This window comes from Martes martes (assembly GCF_963455335.1).
Source record: "Martes martes genome assembly, chromosome: 11".
Classification (NCBI taxonomy): Eukaryota; Metazoa; Chordata; class Mammalia; order Carnivora; family Mustelidae; genus Martes; species Martes martes.
This window is the reverse complement of record NC_137899.1, coordinates 1,740,318-1,760,894: the sequence shown is the minus strand read 5'-3', so window position 1 is coordinate 1,760,894 and position 20,577 is coordinate 1,740,318. Positions and strand designations below refer to the sequence as shown.

The 20,577-nt window shown below is 57.6% G+C and overlaps 1 protein-coding gene across 1 annotated transcript in view; it reads right to left on the bottom strand.

Moving 5' to 3' along the window:
- The window catches only part of ADCY1 (adenylate cyclase 1), a gene marked incomplete at both ends in the record, with an annotated part of 85,847 nt that overhangs the window by 6,718 nt on the left and 58,552 nt on the right, over nucleotides 1-20,577 (bottom strand). The window contains 9 exons of the mRNA XM_080819098.1: nucleotides 2,266-2,364; nucleotides 2,871-3,017; nucleotides 3,555-3,671; nucleotides 10,040-10,166; nucleotides 10,425-10,681; nucleotides 11,208-11,297; nucleotides 12,072-12,156; nucleotides 12,927-13,024; nucleotides 13,154-13,348. Coding sequence (XP_080675224.1) covers nucleotides 2,266-2,364; nucleotides 2,871-3,017; nucleotides 3,555-3,671; nucleotides 10,040-10,166; nucleotides 10,425-10,681; nucleotides 11,208-11,297; nucleotides 12,072-12,156; nucleotides 12,927-13,024; nucleotides 13,154-13,348 — 1,215 coding nt within the window. The remainder of the gene's footprint in view (nucleotides 1-2,265; nucleotides 2,365-2,870; nucleotides 3,018-3,554; nucleotides 3,672-10,039; nucleotides 10,167-10,424; nucleotides 10,682-11,207; nucleotides 11,298-12,071; nucleotides 12,157-12,926; nucleotides 13,025-13,153; nucleotides 13,349-20,577) is intronic.

The window sequence follows — 20,577 nt, the reverse complement described above, 5'->3', positions numbered from 1 at the left end:
TGCTAATGTTTGTTGAGGACGCACACATCTCTACTCATGAGAAATACTGACCTGTGGTTTTCCTTCCTTGTAGTTTCTTTATCTGATTTTCTTATTATTGTGATACTGGACTCATAGAATGAGTTAGAAAGAAATGAGTTAGAAAGCTCCACTTTCTGGAAGAGATTTTAGAGAACTGGTATAGTTTCTTCCTTAAATGTTCAGTGAACCCACCCGGGTCTACTCCTCTTCTGGAAGGTTACTAATTATTGATTCAATTTCTTTAATAGACATGGGCCTGTTAAAATTTTTAATTTCCCCTTGTTTGAGTTTTGGCTTTCAGGGAATTTTTAATTTCCCCTCGTTGAGACTTTGGCTTTCAGGGAATTGGTCCATTTGATCGAAATTATGACACTGGTGGGCACAGAGTTGTTCATAACATACTTCTTCATGTTTCGGTTCAGTACCAGTGGCCTATCTTTCATTTCTGATATTAGTGACTGTGTTTTCTTCCTTTCTCAGCTAGCACGGCCAGAGGTTATCAACGTTATTGATTTTTCAAAAGCCCTGGTTTTAGTTTCATTGATTTTCTTTTTAAAAAAATATTTTATTTGTTTGTTTGTATATTTTTAGCACGAGCAAGGGGAGGGGCAGGAGAGAGAGAGTCTCAAGACAACCCCACGCTGAGCAGGGAGCCCAACACAGAGCTGGACCTCACAGCCCTGACGTCATGACCTGAGCCAAAATCAGGAGCTGGACGCTTCAGCGATGGAGGTACCCAGGCGCCTCATCGTTGATTTTCTTTAGTGCCTACCTGTTTTCAATTTCATTGACTTGTGCTCTGATTTTTTTCCTCCCCGTCCTTCCCGGAGGTTTCTATTGTTCTTGCTGTAGTTTCCTACAGCACGAGCACAGATGCCTGGTTTTGGATTGCTCCTGTCTTCTAATATAGTACTTCAGTGACATAAATGTCTCTCTAAGGGCTTCTTTTGCTGCATGCCAGAGACCTTGATAAATTGCATTTTCATTTTTATTTAGTTCAAAACATTTTTAAACCTCTCCTGAGATTCCTTCTTTGACTTGTGTCGTTTGGACAGCTGTTGCTTAACCTCCAAATATTTAGGAATTTTCCAAGTATCTCCCCACCAATCAACTTCTAGTTCAATTCCATTCTGGTCTGAGAACACACTTTGTAGGATTTCAGTGGTTTTAAACTTGTTAAGGTGCGTCCTGCAGCCCAGGATGTGCTCTGTCTTGGCAAATGTCCCACCTGAGTTCGGGAGGAATGTGTGTTCTGCTGTTGTTGCATGGAGTCGCCGGTAGGTGCGGATTTTATGCCGGCGCTTTGTGATGCTGTTCCCTTTAACCACCTTCGCGGGTGCGCAGCCCACTGGATCTTCCCGTGACTGGGACGGGTGCTGGCGTCTGCAACTATGACAGCAGGTCCGTCTGTCGCTCCTCACGGTCCCATCTGTGCTTTGCCTTGTGTATTTTGATGCGTTGTTGTTAGGCGCATACATGTTAAAGACTGTTACGTCCTCCTAGGGCACCAACTCCTTTACCATCTGGCAGTCTCCCTCTGTATCTGATCATTTTCCTTGATCTGAAGTTTGTTTTGTCTTAAGACTGCCACCTAAATTTTGTTTTATGAGTGCTAGAATGCAACCTCCCTCTACATCCTATATTCTTAAGGTATCTGTGTCTTTATATTTAAAGTGTGTTTCTTGTGGCAAACCTAGTTGGGTCTTGTGTTTTTGGCCACTCTGTCAGTCTCTTTTAGTTGGCAGATTTCCATTCACATTTAAAGCGATCATTGATAGAGTTGAATTAGTATCTCTCATATTTAGAACCGTTTTCCATTCATTGCATTTTTTTTTTACATCTACCTCTCTTTTCTTGCCTTTTTTTTAAGGGGCAGCCTGAGGACCTTATTCACAATTCTGCTTTGGGAACGCGGACACTCCATGGTGCTGCATTGGAAGGGCTGGGGTGCAGCTCGTAGGGAGGGGGCAGGGCCAGTAAGGAAGAGGCAGGGCTGGTGAGGGAGGGTCAGTGGGGCAGGGCAGGGCCAGACAAAGCCCCCTGAGACTGGCCTTGGGGCTGACTTTCCATGCGACACAGTCTGGAGAGAGCCAGCCCCTGAAGGGACAGCCCACAGGCCACTGTCCTGACCCAGTGCTAGGGCAGACTGGTGCTCAGATCAGGGAACATGCACAGAGTCCCAGAGAAGTCTGGGGCCGAGCTGGGACCCAGTCCCTGAGCAGCAAAGCCCCAGCCAGCACCCACCTTGGATCCGGTTGTGGGCACTAGCCCCACCGCAGCCATGTAGGTGCTCCCGATGGTCTTGATCTTCTCCAGGTCCTTGTAAAAGTCTTTGTCCATGAGCTTGGTTTAAAACACAAAACTGTCAAACACTACAAACACTTCCAACAGAAGCCACTGTGGGTGCAGCCCCAGGGCAGACAGAGAGCCTGTTTTGGGACGCAGCGTGTCTCTTACGTTGTGGGCACTGGACAAGGTCTGGGCCCATCTGAGGGGCTCCGGCAAGGGCGTGAGAAAGAGGAGCCCAGGAGGGACCATGCAGAGCACCCCGCCCTGCAGCAGCGGCCTGAGACTCACCCTGAGGAGATGCCCTAAGGCAAGGAGCAGACCTCAGGCTCCTGCCCGCCCCTCCCCTCCATCTTGGAGGTGAGGCCACCAGCCAAGCCCAGCCTTTACTAATTAGGGGACAGGAGCCAGTCCCCCACCCCAGAACTCAGAGCCTGCTGGCGGCAGAGGCCCCTCCTCCACGGTCAGGGTCGGTTTGGACCCCCCAGGGGACAGAACACACGCGCCTCCTCTCAGGTCCATGTGCAGGGGACGCGCCACGCTGGGGGCCACGGCTCGGTCACCTCGTCAAAGTCGGCGATGATCTCGTTCAGGAGGCGCAGGCACTCCACACCCATGTTGTTGCCATCCAGCTCGATGTAGAAGTCATCAAAGTTGGGGATGGAGGCGAACATGACGCCCACCTGCGAGTAGGACTGGTAGTACAGGTCCTGGGGGCAAAGGTGAGGTCAGTCGTGGCGCCGGGCGGCAGGTGTGGGCAGGGGAGGGGGCGGCGGGTGAGGATGCGTGGGCTCTGAGCCGCCCCAGGAGCCCTGGGAGCTTCGGGGTAAAGCGGGTCAGGCTGAGCCCCACGCCCTGTGCCTTTAGGATCAAAAACGCTGACCAAGCCTCTTTGTATCTGAGTTGGCGCGTGTGAGCCCTGCTCTGCGGGTGCCTCCAGTCTCCCTCCGCAGCAGGCTCGGACCCCCGCTGCCCTGAACGCGGGTTCCTGAAGCCCATTCTCCCTCCATGCAGGGTGCTGGGTGCTCTGCTCTGTCCCGGGACCCAGAGAGGGGACTTCCTCCCCCGGAGCCTCCTGGTGCCCGGGCGGGTGGACGCAGGGGGCCCCGCTCAGCCTCGGGGCGGCTCGGGCTCAGAAGCAGCCATGCTTGGCGATTCCACGCAGAGACGTGATGGGAGGGTCCCTCCGTGGGCGCCCAGCCGCAGGCAGCCCCACCCGGCAGGGCGGGAGGCCAAGCCCTGCTCACCATGTTCCGGGGGTTGGACATGAGGAAGTGCTGAGCGACGTGGGCCGGCAGGAGGTTGAAGAGGATCCTCTTGTTGTCCAGCTTCACCCTCTCCATGTCGTCCCTCTCCTCCTCCGCCTGGGGGCAGAGCCTCCGTTACCCACTCGGCTGCCTCCCCTCGCCTGGCACCCCCTGTGACAGACCGCCCCAGAACAGGCGGACCCCGACCGCGACCCCCAAGTCGGGTGCCGCACGGGCGTCTGAGTTCCTCGGCATACCCGGTCTCAGCAGAACCAGGAGTCCAGCCCAACCCCCACCCCGGGACGTCTGACGGGGCTCCCCAACCCCTCACTCCCGGGGGACACCCGACACCGTACGCTGCCCCCAGCCAGAAGCCTCTTAGGTCAGACCCTCAGACCCCACACCCCTGACATTTCCCCTTGGTGATTTTCTGTCTGCCGACCCCTACCTGCTCCTTGGAAACAAGCCCCTACTCGCCCGTGCCGCACCTGTGCCGATGGCTTTAAATGACATCTGCCCCACACCGGTCACGGGTGCAGCTTTCCTACAGCACCCAGCTCTTTGCAATCATCCGAACGAGACCCCAAGGGTGCCGGCCCATCGTCTACAAAGGCTCATCGCCACACCCCGCCCCAGGCAGAGCCCTTGCATCGACATCCCGGGGGCCCAGAGGAGCCACGAATTTCTGGGTAAGTCCCCACCCCGATCAGTTGTGACTTTCAAAGGACAGACAGTGGGGGGTTCACCCCATTTCCAGGGTACACTCCCCACCACCTTCTGGGACCCAGACCCCTGCAGCACCTGAGGCTCCCCCAGGCAGCCTCCGATGTGCCCCAGACCATTCACAGGCATCTGCCACCTGTGTCCGTCACTCAGGACGCCCAAAGCCAGGCAGCCAATCCCGTTTCCTCTAGCAGCTCCGCACTGCCAGCACCACTGACATCCTGAGCCCTGAGATAGGGACCTGCAGGGACCTGGGGTTGGGACAGATGCAGCATCAACGGGACTCAGCCAAGCGCAAACTCCCCGGAGCAGGTGGTGCGGCCCAAGGGGGCTCTCCCAGGGTAGGCTGCTGGGCAGGTGGCGGACCTCTGGACCACAGGGCCTTTGCACAGACTAATGAAGCTGGCAGCAATGACTCCCGCCCTGCTGCAGCAGCCACGCCAGCCCTCAGACACCAAAACCACGAGACGGCCATCGGTCACTGGCCCGAGCTCCCAAACCGGCACCAGCCCGACCTGTGAAAGGAGCAGTTTGGAGAACATTTCTCGGGCTGCCTCAGGCTTGGGGACACTGGCCTCTGGTGGTGACAACAGTGACACTGGGTTGCCTGTCGGGCTTGGAGGCAACCCTCCCCAGGTCCGGTCCCGCTTCATGGCCACGTGACAGGCTCCAGCTTCCTCATCATAAAATAGACGGAAAATGCTCCATTTCAGGGTCGCACTCTTACTTATCAAGGGTTAGGGAGCGTGAACTACCTACTAAGCCTGGAACCGTCCGCTACTGTTAACTCAGCGCAACTCCCACCAGTTAAAGCGGGAAGGGGCGACTCCCGGCGGCAGAGCTGCCGAAGCCAGGCACAAGGACAAGGAAGCCCGGCGCGCAGGGGACAGTGCGGCCAGGATGAGGGGCGCGGCCAGCAGCCCTGGGCCTCCCCTGGGCGCTGTGCTGGGGAAGGCAACAGGACGGGCTCTGTCCCCCTCGCAGCGCGCCATCGGGCGGCAGGGGGCACGGGAGACGGAGCCCAGAAGCTACGAGACTGGGTGGAGACGAGCAGGCCTCTGCAGGAGGGAGGCTGCGGCTGTGGGAGAGAGGCAGGTGCCGGAGGGAAGCCGGAACCTCTCCCAGGACGCGTGCAGGTCATCACCTCTCAACTCACGCGCACCGACAGACGCAAGAGAAGCTTTCTGCAGGGTGAGATGATGAGGAAGGCCGTATTTTTAAGGGAGCGGTTTGATCTGCTGACGGCACTAAAAATTTGGCTCTCCCCCAAATATCGTTAGTGTTGAGGTTCCTTTAAAGAAAACAACGCAAGTGAAGGCACTTGAACTTTGCAAAATAAAGAATCTTGGTTTATTGCTTTGTGATCAAAAGCTTTGGTTCTAAGTTCAGAGTCTTTCAAATGACCTAGAAGTCACTGACATTTATTTCCATCGGAAGAGCAAAAAATTACTGTTTTTTAACGCATCTCCACATGCAAAGGTTTATGTGACGTGTGTTGGGTAAGTGCCCATCTTCTTACAAATTAAGCAGAAAAAGTTGTGCTACTGTGTTTTTAACAAATACGAGAAAACCCACTGAAATTCTCTTTTTGTGAGATTTTCCTACCAACCTGGAAACCCTAAGTACGGGCGAGAAAGAGCTGGTGTAGGTGACATGCGCTGTCCCTGTCACCGCAAGAGAGACACAAGCAACACGCTGTTTTCAAGCCGTCCCCTCCGCAGCGCTGCTCGTTTCAAAAGGCATTTGCCTTCCGTGCACAGGCACAGCGGGAGGTTTCAACACGATTCTCTCAAAAACCGGCAGGATGGGCAGAAAGTCTGTGAGGGCCTGGGGGACTGAGGAACGCCCTAGGCCGGCCTGATACTTAAAAACCCACCACCCAACGGCGACAGAACGGAGCACGGACCATATAAGAATTCTCAGGACATTTAAAGGATTCAAGGCTACAAGGCATAAACTCTGATCACAACGTAACTAAGTAGAAAGTCAAAAACAGGAAGATCGCTGGGAAACCTTCAAAAGAAAAATGTATTTCTTCGTAACTTTTGGTACAAAGGAGACCTTAAACGCACACACATGCGCGCGCACACACACACACACACACACACACAAAACCAGAAAGTTCTCTGAATCAAAGGAAAACGAAATGACATACAATGTCAAAATTCATGGGATTAAAGCAGCTCTTGGAGGAAAATGGAAAACAAAACCCCGGAATCAGAGAAGATACAAATCACCTTGAGAAACTAGAAGATAAGAGCCAAGTAAACCCAAAGTCATCCAAAGAACATAAAGATGAGAGTGCAATCCACTGAAATGGGAAACTCAAAAATAACAGGAAAATCGGTAAAGCCAAATGCTATTTCTTGAGAAGATCAGTAAAATGTATGAACTTCTGGTCATGCTGATCAAAAAGAAAGAGTCTACACAATTCTACATCAGCAGGAAAGAGGGGACGTCACCACAAATCCTATAGATGGCAAACGGGTAAGGAGGGAAGAGTAAAAACAACTTTGTGACAACAGAATGAACAACGTTCAAGGAACAATAAAAATTTCCAAAGATGCCTCGGAAAGAAATGGAAAACCTGATAGCCCTTTACCTTTAGAAACACTGATTTTGGTTAAAACCTTCCCACCCTGGATACATACAAATAAATCCAAGCCCACGGGCTTCACGGCCCCAAACATCTGAGGAAAAAATGGTACCAACTCTACGGACTCTTCCGGACACCCGAAAAGGAAGACATGAGTCCCCACTTGTGAGGCCCGCTTCGCTCGGACCTCAAAGCCCTGTCTGCCCTCCAAGACTACAGAACACCACCACTCACGAACAGGGATGCAAATATTCTTACCGAATTTTGGCCAAGTGAACCCAACAATACGTAGAACCGTTCCTATGTCACATGCAAGCCCCCGCTGGGCTGCCCTCCACCTAGCACCACCAATATGGCACCAGGACCAATGGGAACCACCCCCCCGAGTCAAGCATTCTCTGGTACAGACATCCGCTGCCCTATTACCATCAAAATTCCTGGGGAGTCCAAAGAAAACACGGTTCTGGAACAAAAGCACCGTGACGGCCACACGGAGAGAGGCAAGCCCGAGCAGGCAGGCTTTTGTGGCCAACCCAGGGTCAGTCATTCGTCAGCCCCTCGGCTCTGGCCTGGCCATTTCACAACAGTGTGAGACACCGTGATGCCTGCGAGACAGGCTTAGGTACCCAGAGGGCAGACAGGCGAAGTGTAGAAACGGCCTTGTTTTGCTGGGTTTACGGGAAGGTGAGGTGGCATTTCTCGTTACGCATCCGTGGAAAAACACGTCCGTGGGTTGCGTGTAGGTGACCCTTCAAGGTGACACGGGGATGGTCTCTCCGGCACTGAAGTCTCTGGAAAGCTCGCCTGGAGGCGGAGCCAGGTGTGGCCCGGGGTGCAGGCGCTGCAGGACCCCAGGGCAGGGTCAAGTGCCAGGCTTACCGGCGTTTCAAGGGACGCCAATGCCCCAAAACGCGCTTGCGGGACCAGGTGAGAGCACAGGCCACCTCGGCCTGGGTCCGCCAGGGCAGCCTCGGAGCAGGTGCCTGGTGAACGAGCTGGAGGCCAGACTCGCAGGCCCCTAGCCCGTCCCCGTCTCCGGCTCCTCCTGAGTCTGTTCTCCCAGCTCTGAGCAGCGAGTCACAACCCAGACGGGAAGCCGGAGGGGCCAGCTGACCGCGGGATGGGCATCCCTGCACACCAGCCCTCCCGGCCACCCTGGACAGCCGGCCGGAGCCAGACAAGACCAGGTCCCTCGGCAAAGCCCACAAAAGGGGCCGTTCTCTGTGACCCAGCGAGACTTTGGCAAACGGCCGCAGTCAGGTCTCCTTCCTGGGAGCCCATGTACGTGCCTGTCGGTGCTGGGCGGCCCCTCAGAAGCGGGGGTCTCTCCGGCACACGGGGATGGGGACTGCCCGGAGCCGACACGAACTGAGCACACGGGATGCAGAAGAACCGAAACAAGCACATCCACCGGGACAGAAAGGAGATCGGGGTTGGGGTGGCGGAAGTAGGGAGCGACTGCTGATGGGTAGGTCCTTTCTGGGGCCGCCCCGTGTTCTAACACTGCCCGCGGTGACAGCCGCCCCACTCGGTAAGTACATCAAAAACCGCCCAACCGCATACTTCCCAGGAACGAGTCGTGTAGAGCGGGAATCCTACCCCGGGCGGCCGTCACGTAAAACAGAGTAATTAAGCCACATCCTCCCCCAGCATACGTGTGTGTGTGTAGACACACGCAGATACGCGTATGTCTGCGGAACAGGCACGTGCATACACACACGTGTGTCTTCCCTCTTTCGTTTGCCCAAAGTAACAGAATCTTCCTTCGGGATCTTGGATACGAATCCCGCCCTAAGGTCCTTGGCCGGGACCTGTCTTTGCCAGGAAGTATTGGACCGGCCACTGCAGGCGGGGCGACCCTGGAGCTGAGCAAGGCGGGGTCCGAGGCCCGCTCCGCCGCCCGAGCCCACCTGCCCGGCGCCAGGCCCGCCGCGAACCCCGTCCACGCGGGAGACTACAGTGACCGTACCCTACCCTGGGATGAACAGTTTACGTGTCACCTGGACTGGGCCACGGGGTGCCCAGACGGCCTGCGAACATCGTTTCTGGGGGTCTGAGCTGGTCTCAGGAGGGATCAGCATTTGAACTGCTGCCTGAATGAAGCAGACGGCCTTCCCCGGCGTGGGCTGCCTCACCCCCAATCCTCTGGGCTTCCCCTGTTCAGTGTCGGGCCGCAGGTGTCCCAGTGCCCTGGCCCCCCATGAGGTCCCTGGCTGCACACGGGGCTCCCGGGGTGAGGAGGCTCCCACCTGCCCCGGACCCCACTCAGACCCCTGGTCATCCCAGCTCAGCCGTGTCCCAGCCGGCTGGGTGCGGGCCCCGTGCATCCGTGCGCCGCTCCCCACCTGCAGGCCCCACCCCCCTGAGAACAAACACAATTCTGTGCCCGTGACACTGGAAAGCTGTTTCTTCATACATTAGAAGAAAACCCTGGAGGGCTAACTCTCCGGGCCTCCATCCTGCGGCACGCCTCCTCCCACGCCGAGACGGGGAGCCGAGCAGAAGCGACCTGCCCAGCGTCAAGAAGCTTGCATGTGGCACACACAGTTTGAACTTGGCCCTGAAAGCCGCATGGCCTCCCTGTCCAAAGGCTGAGGACGCAGCAGGTGACGAGTGGGTCCCGGAGACACCAGCCCCGCATCCTAAGAATGGCCCAGAAGTGCCCCGGGTGCTGGTCCCTTGGCAGCTGGGCAGAGCGAGCCTCAGGGGGTCGTCCCTCCCTCCCCGGGGCCAGGGACAGCTCCCCTATCTGCACTCCTCAGCCCCCGGGGGCCTCCGGTGCCAGAACTTGCCAGCGCGCTTGGAAATGATGGAGGTTCCCGCCCTCCCCCACCCGCAGACCCACTAAATCTGGGGTGCGCGGTGCAGGCGTCGGTGTTTTCTGGAGTCTCCCATGACCCTGAGGAGACCCGCTGTCACAGGCAGCCCAGCGAAGGTGGGGCCACTCTGCACCGCAGCCCCACGGGCCAGAATGCCTCTGGGGATGGGGAGCTCACGGCTCGAAACACTGCCACACACGTGCGCCTGTCAGGCAGGCCCTTTAGATGGTCGCCAGCTGCCCAGCCTTCCCCCAGCCCCGCCTCCTCCACCCACACGAGCCCTACCCCCCTCCTGAGGGGCCCCTCTGTCGCACAGCCCCCCATGGGGCGGAGAGGGCGCGTCTTGCCTGTGCCGCCCACAGGTAATCCAGCCGCAGCTTGACGTCCACCTGCCGCGCGTGCAGGGCCAGCGTGCAGGAGAACAGCAGGACGGCCACGATCGGCTCGAAGCTGCGCCCGGAGACCGCGCCGCCCCTGCACGGCACGAGGAAGAGAAGCTCGTCAGCACGGAGAACCCCAGACCCGGCCCTGTGCGGCCCTGGACGCCACGCTCGCCAGCACCTGCCACGGACCCAGGCTGGAGCCACTCTCGCCGGGAGACCGGGGCCCAGACGGACACACGGAGAAGCCGCAGAGTCCAGGTGCTTCCCACCCTGCGGGCCGGAGCAGGCAGCGCCCGAGTGGGCGCACACGACCCCACCCAGGCGTGTCCCGCTGGGGGAGCGCACCTACCCCGAGGCCCGGGTGTACCCGCTAAGCTCCAGGACCAGGATGTAGGATGCCGTGAGCACGGACAGCAGGATCATCTTGGGCAGCGAGGACACCCGCAGGAAGATGGCCAGCGGGAGGGTGCCCACGAGGCCGCACAGTAGGGCGTGGGGCGCTGACTCGCAAGGTGCGGCGGGCAGCAGGGCGTTCCGGCCGCCGGGCGCCAGGACCACCAGGGACCCGTTGGGGCTGGAGCTCCAGGCCCAGGGCAGGCAGCCCACCTGGAGGGGACAGAGGGGCGGAGAGACACCTGCTCAGGACCAGCCCGCCCTCGACCCCCAGCCCGCTACAGGCCCTGGCTCGGGACAGCCGCCACCAGGTGCCCGCCCCCCAGGTGACCTGCCCCCAGTGACCCGCCCCCCCCACGTGACCCACACCCCCTTCCCCCACCCCAGGGCCTCAAGAGGGCCTAGGACCCTCCCTCCTACTCTGCCTTCCAAGCTCCTCACAGTGGGGTGGGCGGGGCCGGGGCTGGAGACCCCCTGCCGTCCTCCTCAGACCACCAGCCTCCTCTGGGTGCCCCCGCTCCTCCCCTATTGTTACTGTAGCTCCGCCTCCCCCCCCTCCCGAACTCTCTCCCCACCTCCCTCCTGGCACTCCTGTCCCAGTCTGTCCTGCTTCTCTGCCGAGCTTCTGTCATCGGCTCGTGTTAAAGGAGCTCGGTGTCCCTTCACCAGGAGACAGCCACCCCCTCGACGGCCCTCCGCATCTCACTCCTCTCACCCTGCTGCCTCCCGCAATGCTCACCACACAGCCTTGGGCCACGGAGTAGATGAGGACCACAATGAAAATACACAAGACGGTACGGATCTGGATGGTCAGGCATCCTGGAAAACACTGAACGACACAACACGTTACTGTAAAAACAGGCGTTTATGAACAGGCACGAGGCAGACGGTGCAGAGCACCCTGAGAGCGGCCGGGACCCCGGCGCAGCACCCCTCCTCGCCAGTCCTGGGCTGGGCTCCTGCTTCCTCTCCCAGGTCAACAAACCGCCCACGTTAAAAGAAACGAAAACAAAGGTCTTTAATTAAAAACAACCCCACCTGCCACCATGTACCCCACGCTGTGACTATGGCGCTGAAAGGAACACAATTGGCCAGCGTGACATTTTTGTCCTAGGAAATCCTTCCATCCCAGAAATAACCAGAATTTACACTTATTTAGGTCTTCTTTTATCGGCTTCAAGTACATTCTATCGTTTTCTTCACAGAGGCTTCGCAGTCATCTTTGTTACGAGAAATTTTATTTAACCCATTTAGATACATTTCATAATATTCAACGGGTGATTTTATGGGTAAAAGAGCCAAGTTCTTTTCAGAGTCACACTCGTGAAATTCGAAACAAAAACTCAAGTAAAGATGGCAGGGAGTCTGCACACGGCGCCCACGAGACCCGCACCCAGCCAGGGTGCCCAGGGCACTGTGGGGCTACCTACCCCCCATCCCCGTCCTCCCGCAGGATAGTGAGGACCCCGCCGTCCCCGGTCTGCAAGTGAGAAGACGCGGCCCCGCCAGCCAGCCTCCCTCATTCCACGGGGCTCACGCAGTGAATCCGGGTGACGCGGGGACAGGACTCACGCGCACACAACACATGAACGCACACACGCACCTGGACCCGGGTGACATGCAGGTACAGGACACAGGCCACCAGGAAGCAGATGCAGAACACCAGCAGCAGCAGGACGACCACACTCCTAGGACAGAAGCCACAGGGTCACTGTGGGCAGGGCCGAGTGTGGCGTGCCCAAGAGAGCCCGTGATTCCAAGCCCTGAGCTCTCCGCCAAGTCCCTTCCCGTCTCCTCCCTGACTTCTCTCCGCCTGGGTGCACCACGAGGGTCTCCCTCCCAAAGCGCGGGCCGCTGGGCACACTTTGGGCGTCATCTGGGAGCAGCTTTTCTAGAAAAAGCTGGGTCCCCACAGAGGGCCGGCAGGTGGCCACTGTGTTCCCGGGTCTGGGGACAGGGCAGCTTCCTGGGCTGTCTGGAAACTCTGGAAACACGAAGGGGAACGACTCCCCCAGGGAGGTCTTGTCAAGAAAGTGCTTTGTCCGGAAGGAGAGCAGGTCTTGCCGCCGAAAACAAGCACTGCCAACCAAGCTCACTTTGACTTCGGATAACCGAATGTCATGAAGTTCCTAGTTTCCTCCTTTTCCAGAAGCCGCTTTTTCTTGTTTTCACGTGTCCAAAACGGGTGCACACCCAGAAACCCGTGTGCCTTTTCTCCCTCGACATCAGTCCTGGAGTCGAGGGCACACGTGGTGAGGATGGAAACGCCGAGAACGGCGGGGGTCTTAGAATTGTTCGCCTGACAAGGGACAAGCCGGGAGCGAGGGCCCCACACACACGGGCAGCGGGGCAGCTGGCCGGCGCCATCCCCGTGAGTGGGGAGCACGGGGGAGCCGGTGGCAGACACAGAGGGGGCTCCCGGCCCGTCTCCCCCCACCGCGGGGCCCGCCGCACTTACTGCGGGATGATGAGCAGGTAGACGAGGCCGAACACGGCGGCCAGGACGAGCGCGAGCACCACGGCACAGGTGAAGTAGTCGTCCTGCAGCTGGTGGTACTAAGAGACACCGCGCCCGGCCGTCAGCGGCGGCCCGAGTCACGCGGGGGCCACCCCGAGTCCGCAGGACAAGCGCAGGGGCCGCAGCCGGGGCCCGCTCCCCGCACACACCCCAGGCCGGCCGCCTACCTTGCGCTCGCGCTCCGGCTGCTTGTACTTCAGGGTGAAGAAGTCCAGGTCCGCCATCTCCAGCTCCATCTGGCGCGCCTCCAGGAGGCGGCCGATGTACCTGTTGACCCGCGTGCCCGGCGCCGTGTGCACGACGTTGGCGGAGAAGGACGAGCGGTTTCTGAGTTTCTCCGATGCGGTTCTCAACGCCCTCCGCTGCGGCCACGGAGGAAGGAAAGAACGTCACCCCATCTGCTGCGGAGAAAGCGCCCTCCTGCCCGTGGGCTCACCCGCTGCAGGCTGGGGGGCCGGGCTCGGGGCTGGGACGCGATCTGGGTTCCCCCACCTGCTGGCGCTGAGATCCCAGGTCACCGAGCCTGTCATCCCCACCGGGACCCCTGCGTCTGCAAATGGGGACACATGACGCTCACGTGGCACCCCATGTGCATGGAGACGGGACACAGCAGAGCAATGAAACAGAGGTTGGTCCCTCAAAAATGTCAATAAGATGGATGCATGTCTAGCCATGTGACAAAGAAAGAAAGAGTACGGTGCTCACAAACGTGGGAATGAAATGTGATTCGACTACAGGCCGCGCAGATGTCGGAAAGACAAGGAGGAATTACTGTGAACAGTGACACGCGCTGGTTTGACGACTCGGATCAATGAACTACTCGAAACACACGACCACACCTCACCCGACACTGAAGAGTATAAGGTTAGTCCAGTAATTACTAAAGAAATTCAATTCCTAACCAGAAAACTCCTGAACACTCAATCTCCAGGCCCAGAGGTTTTCACTGGAGAGTTCTACCAGACATCTAAATAAGAATTAACAGCAATTCTATACAATGTCTTCTGGAAAACAGAAAAGGTAACACCTTCCAACGTACTTTATAAATTCAGTGTTATCCTGATACCAAGATCAGACCAAGACATTACAAAAAAAGGAAGAGTACGGGCCATGTCTTTCAGTATTGTCCGCAAAACGTCAGCAAACAGAATTCAGTAGTGTATGAACAGCGGCATATGCCATGACCATTCCCAGAGACGCAAGCCTGCTTACACATCCATACACCAAAGCCTACACCACGGTAACACCCTATTAACCACCAGATAAAAAATCCCATGGCGCGTCAATTGATACAGAAAAAGCACTTGACAAAATCCAATACTCATTCTTGATAAACACGATCAGACAACTAGGGAGGGAGGGAAATTCCCCAACCGGATGGAGACCTACGCAGTACCGACAGTAACGTCCTACACGCTGGTGAAAGATGGAACGCTTTCCCCCTGACGTTCAGCAGCACTAGAGACCCAGCCACTGCAATAGGGCAAGAAAAGGAAATAAAAGGCAAATACTAGAAAGAAAGAACCCAAACTGGCCCTGTTTGCAGATGACATGATGGTCTACATAGAAAATTCCAAGGGGAGGAAACGTCCTAGGACAAATGAATTCCACAAGGTCATCGGATGCAAGATAAACATAAAAAGGCTATTTATTGGAGCGCTGGGGTGGCTCAGTCAGTTGGGCGTCTGACTTGGTTTTCGCTCAGGTCATGATCTCGGGGTCGCAGGATCGAGGCCCACATCAGACTCCACGCTCAGTGCAGTGAGGTTCTCTCCCTCCATCTGCCCCTTCCCCGGTCCCACACACGCTCTCTCTCTCTAAAAATAAACAAATAAATAAACAAAGATATTTCTTAAACTAACAATCAGCATGTGACGACCAAAGTTAAAATCCAGCGCCATTTATAATCACGGGGAAAATGAAGGACTAGATACGATTCTAACAAAACACATACACAACTCGTATGCTGAAAACGTGATCAGTTTTCTCATCATCTTCATCATTTTCAATCACATACTTTCATCAGTATCAGTGACACTCATGAAAGAAATCAAAGATCTCAGTGCACGGAGGGATACGTGTGCTCATGGATTAGAAGACATTTTTCTTAAAATCACTCAACCCAATGTTAGACTTACTGCATAGCTCCTCTGATCAGGAGAGTTCGCTGCTGGTGGAGGACGGGAACACATGAGACAGCCCAGAAACAGCCTCACACAAGTATGGGCAATGATTCTGGACAAAAACGCAACAGCAGTTCAATGGCAGAAGGGGTAGTCTTTTGGACGACCAAATGGACGTCCACACGCAAAGAAGTAAATCTTGACCCAGACCTTGCACCTTATAAAAGATGAACTCAAAATGCACCATAGGTTTATCTATAAAACAGGTAAGTATCAACTCTTGGAAGAAACGTGAAAATCTTCAGGGTTTGGGCTACGTAGAGAGCTCCTACAACACCAAACACAAACACCGTTCATAAGGAAAAACATCGGTAGACTGGACATCCTCACAATTTAAAACATCTGTCCTGCGAAAGACAAACCACAGGCTGGGAGGAGACACGTACAAACCACGCGAGCAATGGGAGAATCGGAGAATTCATCAAGAACTCTCGGAATTCCACAGCACCAAGAAATCACTCGAATTAGAAAGCCAGGCAGACATTTTCCCAAAAACAGAAGAGAAAACTATGCGGACAGAGAATAAGGACTTGGAAACGATGGTCAGCATGATTAACCACCAGGGACATGCCAAGTAAAATCCCGAGGCGTCACTACACACCTGTTGGGACGGCCAAAACGTTCTGGAAACAGTGCCGGCGCCATGGGCTGGTGAGAGAAGCCACATCTCTCACACGTGGCTGCCGGGAACGTGAAACGGGGCAATCATGCCTCCAACGTTTGGCGGTTTCTTAAAAAAAAATAAAATAAAACAAATAACGAAGACCCAGCGGCGGCACAGCTGGGCATCTCCCCAGCAAATACGCGGTTATGTGCGCATGAAACTCTGAACGTGAACGGTTACTGCTACTTTATTTGCAACAGTCCAAGTTGGAAACAACCAAAAGGTCCTTCAACAGGCCACGCCAGCGGCGGTCCCTCCCCACCGTGGAACACGTCCGGCCACGGCCAGGGGGCAGCTGCTGAGTTGGGAACGGCCTGGACGGACCCCCGGGCTTTGTGCTGAGTCTGAAGAAAGAGCCAAGGTCACAGGGTGTATACGACACTCTCAAGTGTGAGTCACGGGGCGGAGAGCTTTGGGGAGGACGGTGGTGTGACCCCAGCACAAGGGGGACCGTGAAGGAAATGTTCTGGATCTGGGGCGTGGTCGCCAAGATGACGCGACCAGAGCCACACACACCAGTCACCAAAGCCCATGCCGTCGTTTGGGTCCGTGCGGACGCTGGGTGAGCTGCGACCCCGGGGGAGGCCGCCGGGGCCCCAGGCCTCTCTGGGCACACTGCCTGGCGCGCATGCGGTCAGGGTGGCGGGTCACCCCACCCCCGGGAAGCTGTGGAAACGTTGAACAGGTATGGACCTTGAGGCGCCTCCCGCAGTCCCTGCTTGGAAGCCGCCGGCGTTCTGCGGGCAGCGTGCGTGTTGCTCCCACGCGAACCCCAGCCTGTGGACGTGCTCCTTCCCGTTCCTCGGCCCCGGGCTCCCTGGGGCCCGAGAACAAACGCAGGAAGACCCGCCTGTGCGCGGGGCCCGTGGAGCCGGCGAACCCCCGGTGGGCTCCCGTGAATGTGCCCCCCTCCCCGGACCTAACGCATTTGTGCACAATAAAAATGCCCACACCCCGCCACCTCCCGTGACAGCGTGCAGGGAAAGGCCGGCGGGCACCACGGCCCCTGGATCTCCACGTCGGTGTTAGTTGTTCCGGGAGGAGCCGGTGTGCACCTGCCGGCCCCAGGTCTGCAGAGGCCAACGAGGGCAGGGCTGATTTCGGGGGGGCCGCGCTGTCCTGGGCACGCAGGGGACCCCAGGCAGGGAGACAAGAGGCTCTGCCGCACCCTGACCTGCGGCCTCTCGGATGGGACGGATGGGAGCTGCGGCCACCTCCCGGGGGTAGGATCACGGTCTCCCTCTTTTCCATATTTTTCTCAACATTCCACAACAAACATGTATTTCCTCGGAAAACAATTCAAACTCAAGGTTAAGAGAAAACCGTTGCTCATTTTGCTGCGGGACTCGGCTGCCCGAGTCTTTCTGCACCTGTGAAAGGAAAGGCCGGCGGCTCCAGTGCAGACCTGAAAACCAGGCGCTGTGCAACCGTGAGTGAGCTCTTAACCTCTCTGTGTTCGAACTTCCTGGTGGGACACAGGAGAATAAAGGTGGCCCCGGAGGGGCGCTCTCACAGGACCTAAGACATTCATGCTTCGGGGGCGCTGGAAACACGCTGGCCCAGACCAAGTCCTCGAGCGGGCTCTCCCTATCCTCAGTGGCGACAGCAGGCGGGTCGACAGAAGGCCCAGTCCACGCGGAGACCCAGGCAAGGCCGACACGCCGAGAACTGTAAGCTCCTCCTGGGAAGCCAGGAAGAAGGGCCAGGCTGCGGGGTGGGCCCCTGGGAGGCTGACGGCCACTGCTCAGCTCACTGACCCCGGGCAGGAGACGTGACTGGCTCTGGTCACAGGCAGGGCTTGTGGGGACACGGAGGAGCAGGCCTGGGCAGGCTAGGAAAGCTGGCTTGGGGGCTGAAATGTACTCACCTGCCCCCCTTCCTTTCCGCCAGCTGGAACATGGATGCCATGACTGGAGCCCCAGCATCTGTTCTGGGCCATGAGGCGGCAGTAGGCAAGCCAGAATAGTATCACAGGAGAGGTCTAGCTCAAGATGATTGTGAAGCCGCCACATTAGCCCCATCTTGCGGCTCTCCAGGGATATTTTAACCTAAGAAAGCTAATCTCTCTTTCATTCAAGCCGCCATGACTGGGGTTTTCTTTGATGCCACGAAGCCCACTGCTGGCTAGCAAGACTTCTGAGCACACCTGTGTGTGAAGTGGCATCCTTGGGTGCCCAGTGATGGCCTCATCTGGGTGGGGCTGGGCAGGAGTGCACTCCCTGGGGCTTGGCTTAGACACGCTGGTCCCTGAGGCAGGTGAGCAACAGAGACGAGTGAAAGCACCTCCCACCCACGATGCACAAGCTGGGGACGGCACACGGTGATGCACGGCCCTGCCCGACACTGGCCCCTCTGGGGTGCGGTCAGCATGTGGCTGCTCCCTCCCATCCTGTCTCCCTCCCTCCCTGCTCTCCCCGGTGTGGTCGACCCTCCCGCTGCAGAAATGCCCCAGGACTCCAGACCCTGACCTAAAGATATCACTTCACAGGTGACTTTCTAGAAATGACAGTCACCCTGGGAACGGGCGGGCTTCCCCACCCAGGACGGGGCGCAGGAGGGGCGGAGCCAGGCCTGGGCGCCCAAGGCCTTGGTGAAGCAGCTGCAAAGTTCCCTCAGTGAGAGGAGCAGAACCTCTTGTTGGAACGGGCCAGACACACAGGAGGGGAGGGGCACGGAGGGCACTGAGAGACCCCACACCCATGCTCAACAGTCCTTGCTGAGGCCTGAGAAGGAAGGATGCCACACTCGGCCTGGCTTTCCCAGCGCCGTGCACGCTGTCACCAGATGGCAGACCTGGCCTGAGACACGACCACAGTCAGGGAGCTCCTGCCTGAGCCGGGGTGCCAGGTGGTGAGCGGCTGGCGGCCACTGTGCCCTGGGCTGACCCGTCCGGGAGTGACGGACGCAGACCTGCCCGGGGCTGCTGGTGGCCACAGGGCTCACAGCATCCGCTCCAGCAACAACTAGAAGCCACAAGAGAAGGGCCCACGCGTGACTATGTCGGCAGAGAGGACAGCCGGCGCTGTCCCGGGCAGAGAGCAGATGAGCACAGGCTGGCTGGACAGCTCAGGTTTCCTGACTGTGCGGCTCAGACAGCGAGAGCAGCTACTCAGCATCCCGGAGACGCCGGAGGGTCCTGTGCCCCGTCACTGTGCGAGTCAGGGAGAAAACCGCCGGACAGGCCATCCCGGTAGCTACTGAACACGGTTTCTGAAATTCCACATCCACTCATTTTCAGAAGTGCAAACATCTGCTCACGTGGGTGGTTGCTTCTGACCAAAAGCGTCACAGTGACAGTCTGCAAAGCCAGAAGGAAAGAGTGCCTCTCCCGCTGGTAACAGTTAGTACGAGGTGGAGAAGGAGCCAGTCACGACTTCGACCGTGCGTCCGAGAACACCCGAGAGCGGAGGAGGAAGTTAGCAGGATGAGTATCCAAGGAGCTGAAACGTTATCTCTGTGAAATTCCCACCGAAATGGTAGAAACGATGTTTGCAAAGTTGCTGGCCAGGATGGAAAGACAGAAGCGGGAGCAGGTGTGTGGACCCGCAGCGCTGGGCAGGGCGCAGGGAGCTGCGTGGACACGGACCGCACATCGCTCTCGCCGACCCGGGACCCGCAGACGTGCATGTCCCAAGGTGATCACAGACGTCCATGAGCTCCGTGAGAAAAACGCTGTGAGTTATTCACGCCACCCGGGAAACAAAAGAATCATAAATGACCTAAACGTCAATGGACGGAGAATCAACACACGGTCTGTCCTCAGGCTGGAGATCCCCAGTGACATAAACATCGTATTTCAGAAGAATTTTTATTAACATGAGAAATGCTTGTGACGCCATACTGGCAGGTGACAAAACAAGCAACCAAACCACGTGTAGGTCATCCCACCGACTTTCATTAAATCCACACACATGACACGCGGTACACAGCGGGACGGACCAGCCCAGCGCTGTCCGCGGGGCCCACCCTGACCACACGCGAGGGCGCCCGCACGGGAGTCAGGCCTGGACGCAGAGGAGCGGGACGCAGGGCCAGTGAGAGACCTCGTCCCGAAGGGGACGTGGGCTCTGGGGGCCGTGGGGACAGTGTCTGCAGGCAGAAAGGCCTGTCCCTCAGATCACTAGACGGTCACCTCCCCAGGTGCCCTCACTGGCGGGCCGGCCCTGCCTCTGCGCCTCTCTGCCCTGTCCAGACCACCAGCCTTGTCACTGCCCTGTCCCAACCATGGGGGGGCCTCCCACAGTGTAGACACTGCTATCCTGCCCGGTGGGGCTTATCTTCAGTCCTCACGAGGAGATGGCGATGAGGGGAAGCTGCAGGCCCCCAGCCCGCTACCTGGCTGTGCCTCTATCTCCCTAGCAGGGGAACCGCCCGGGCCACGGAGGCTGGGAGTGCTGGCTGGTGGGGAGGGACCAGATGTGGGGTGAAGCCTGGGGTTCAGGAGTCCCACGCACTGGCAGGCAGCTCGCCAGGGGTGCAGAGACCCTCTCAGCTCAGGGAGCTGCGTGCCGATGGGGAGCCCTGAAGCCACAGGACGGTCGGGGGGCTCGGCCTTGGACCCTGGGGCACCGGGCATGGTGACAGGGGTGATGGCAAGGGTGCGCACCTGCACAGTGCATGAGGCACCCAGTAGAGCACGAGGCAGCAGGTGTCCCCCAAGGAGGGAGGCTGGAGCACACGGAGATGAAGGAGCAGAGTCTCGAGTTGGGCGGAGCCTGACCTGGGAGGCATCCCGCACTCAGAG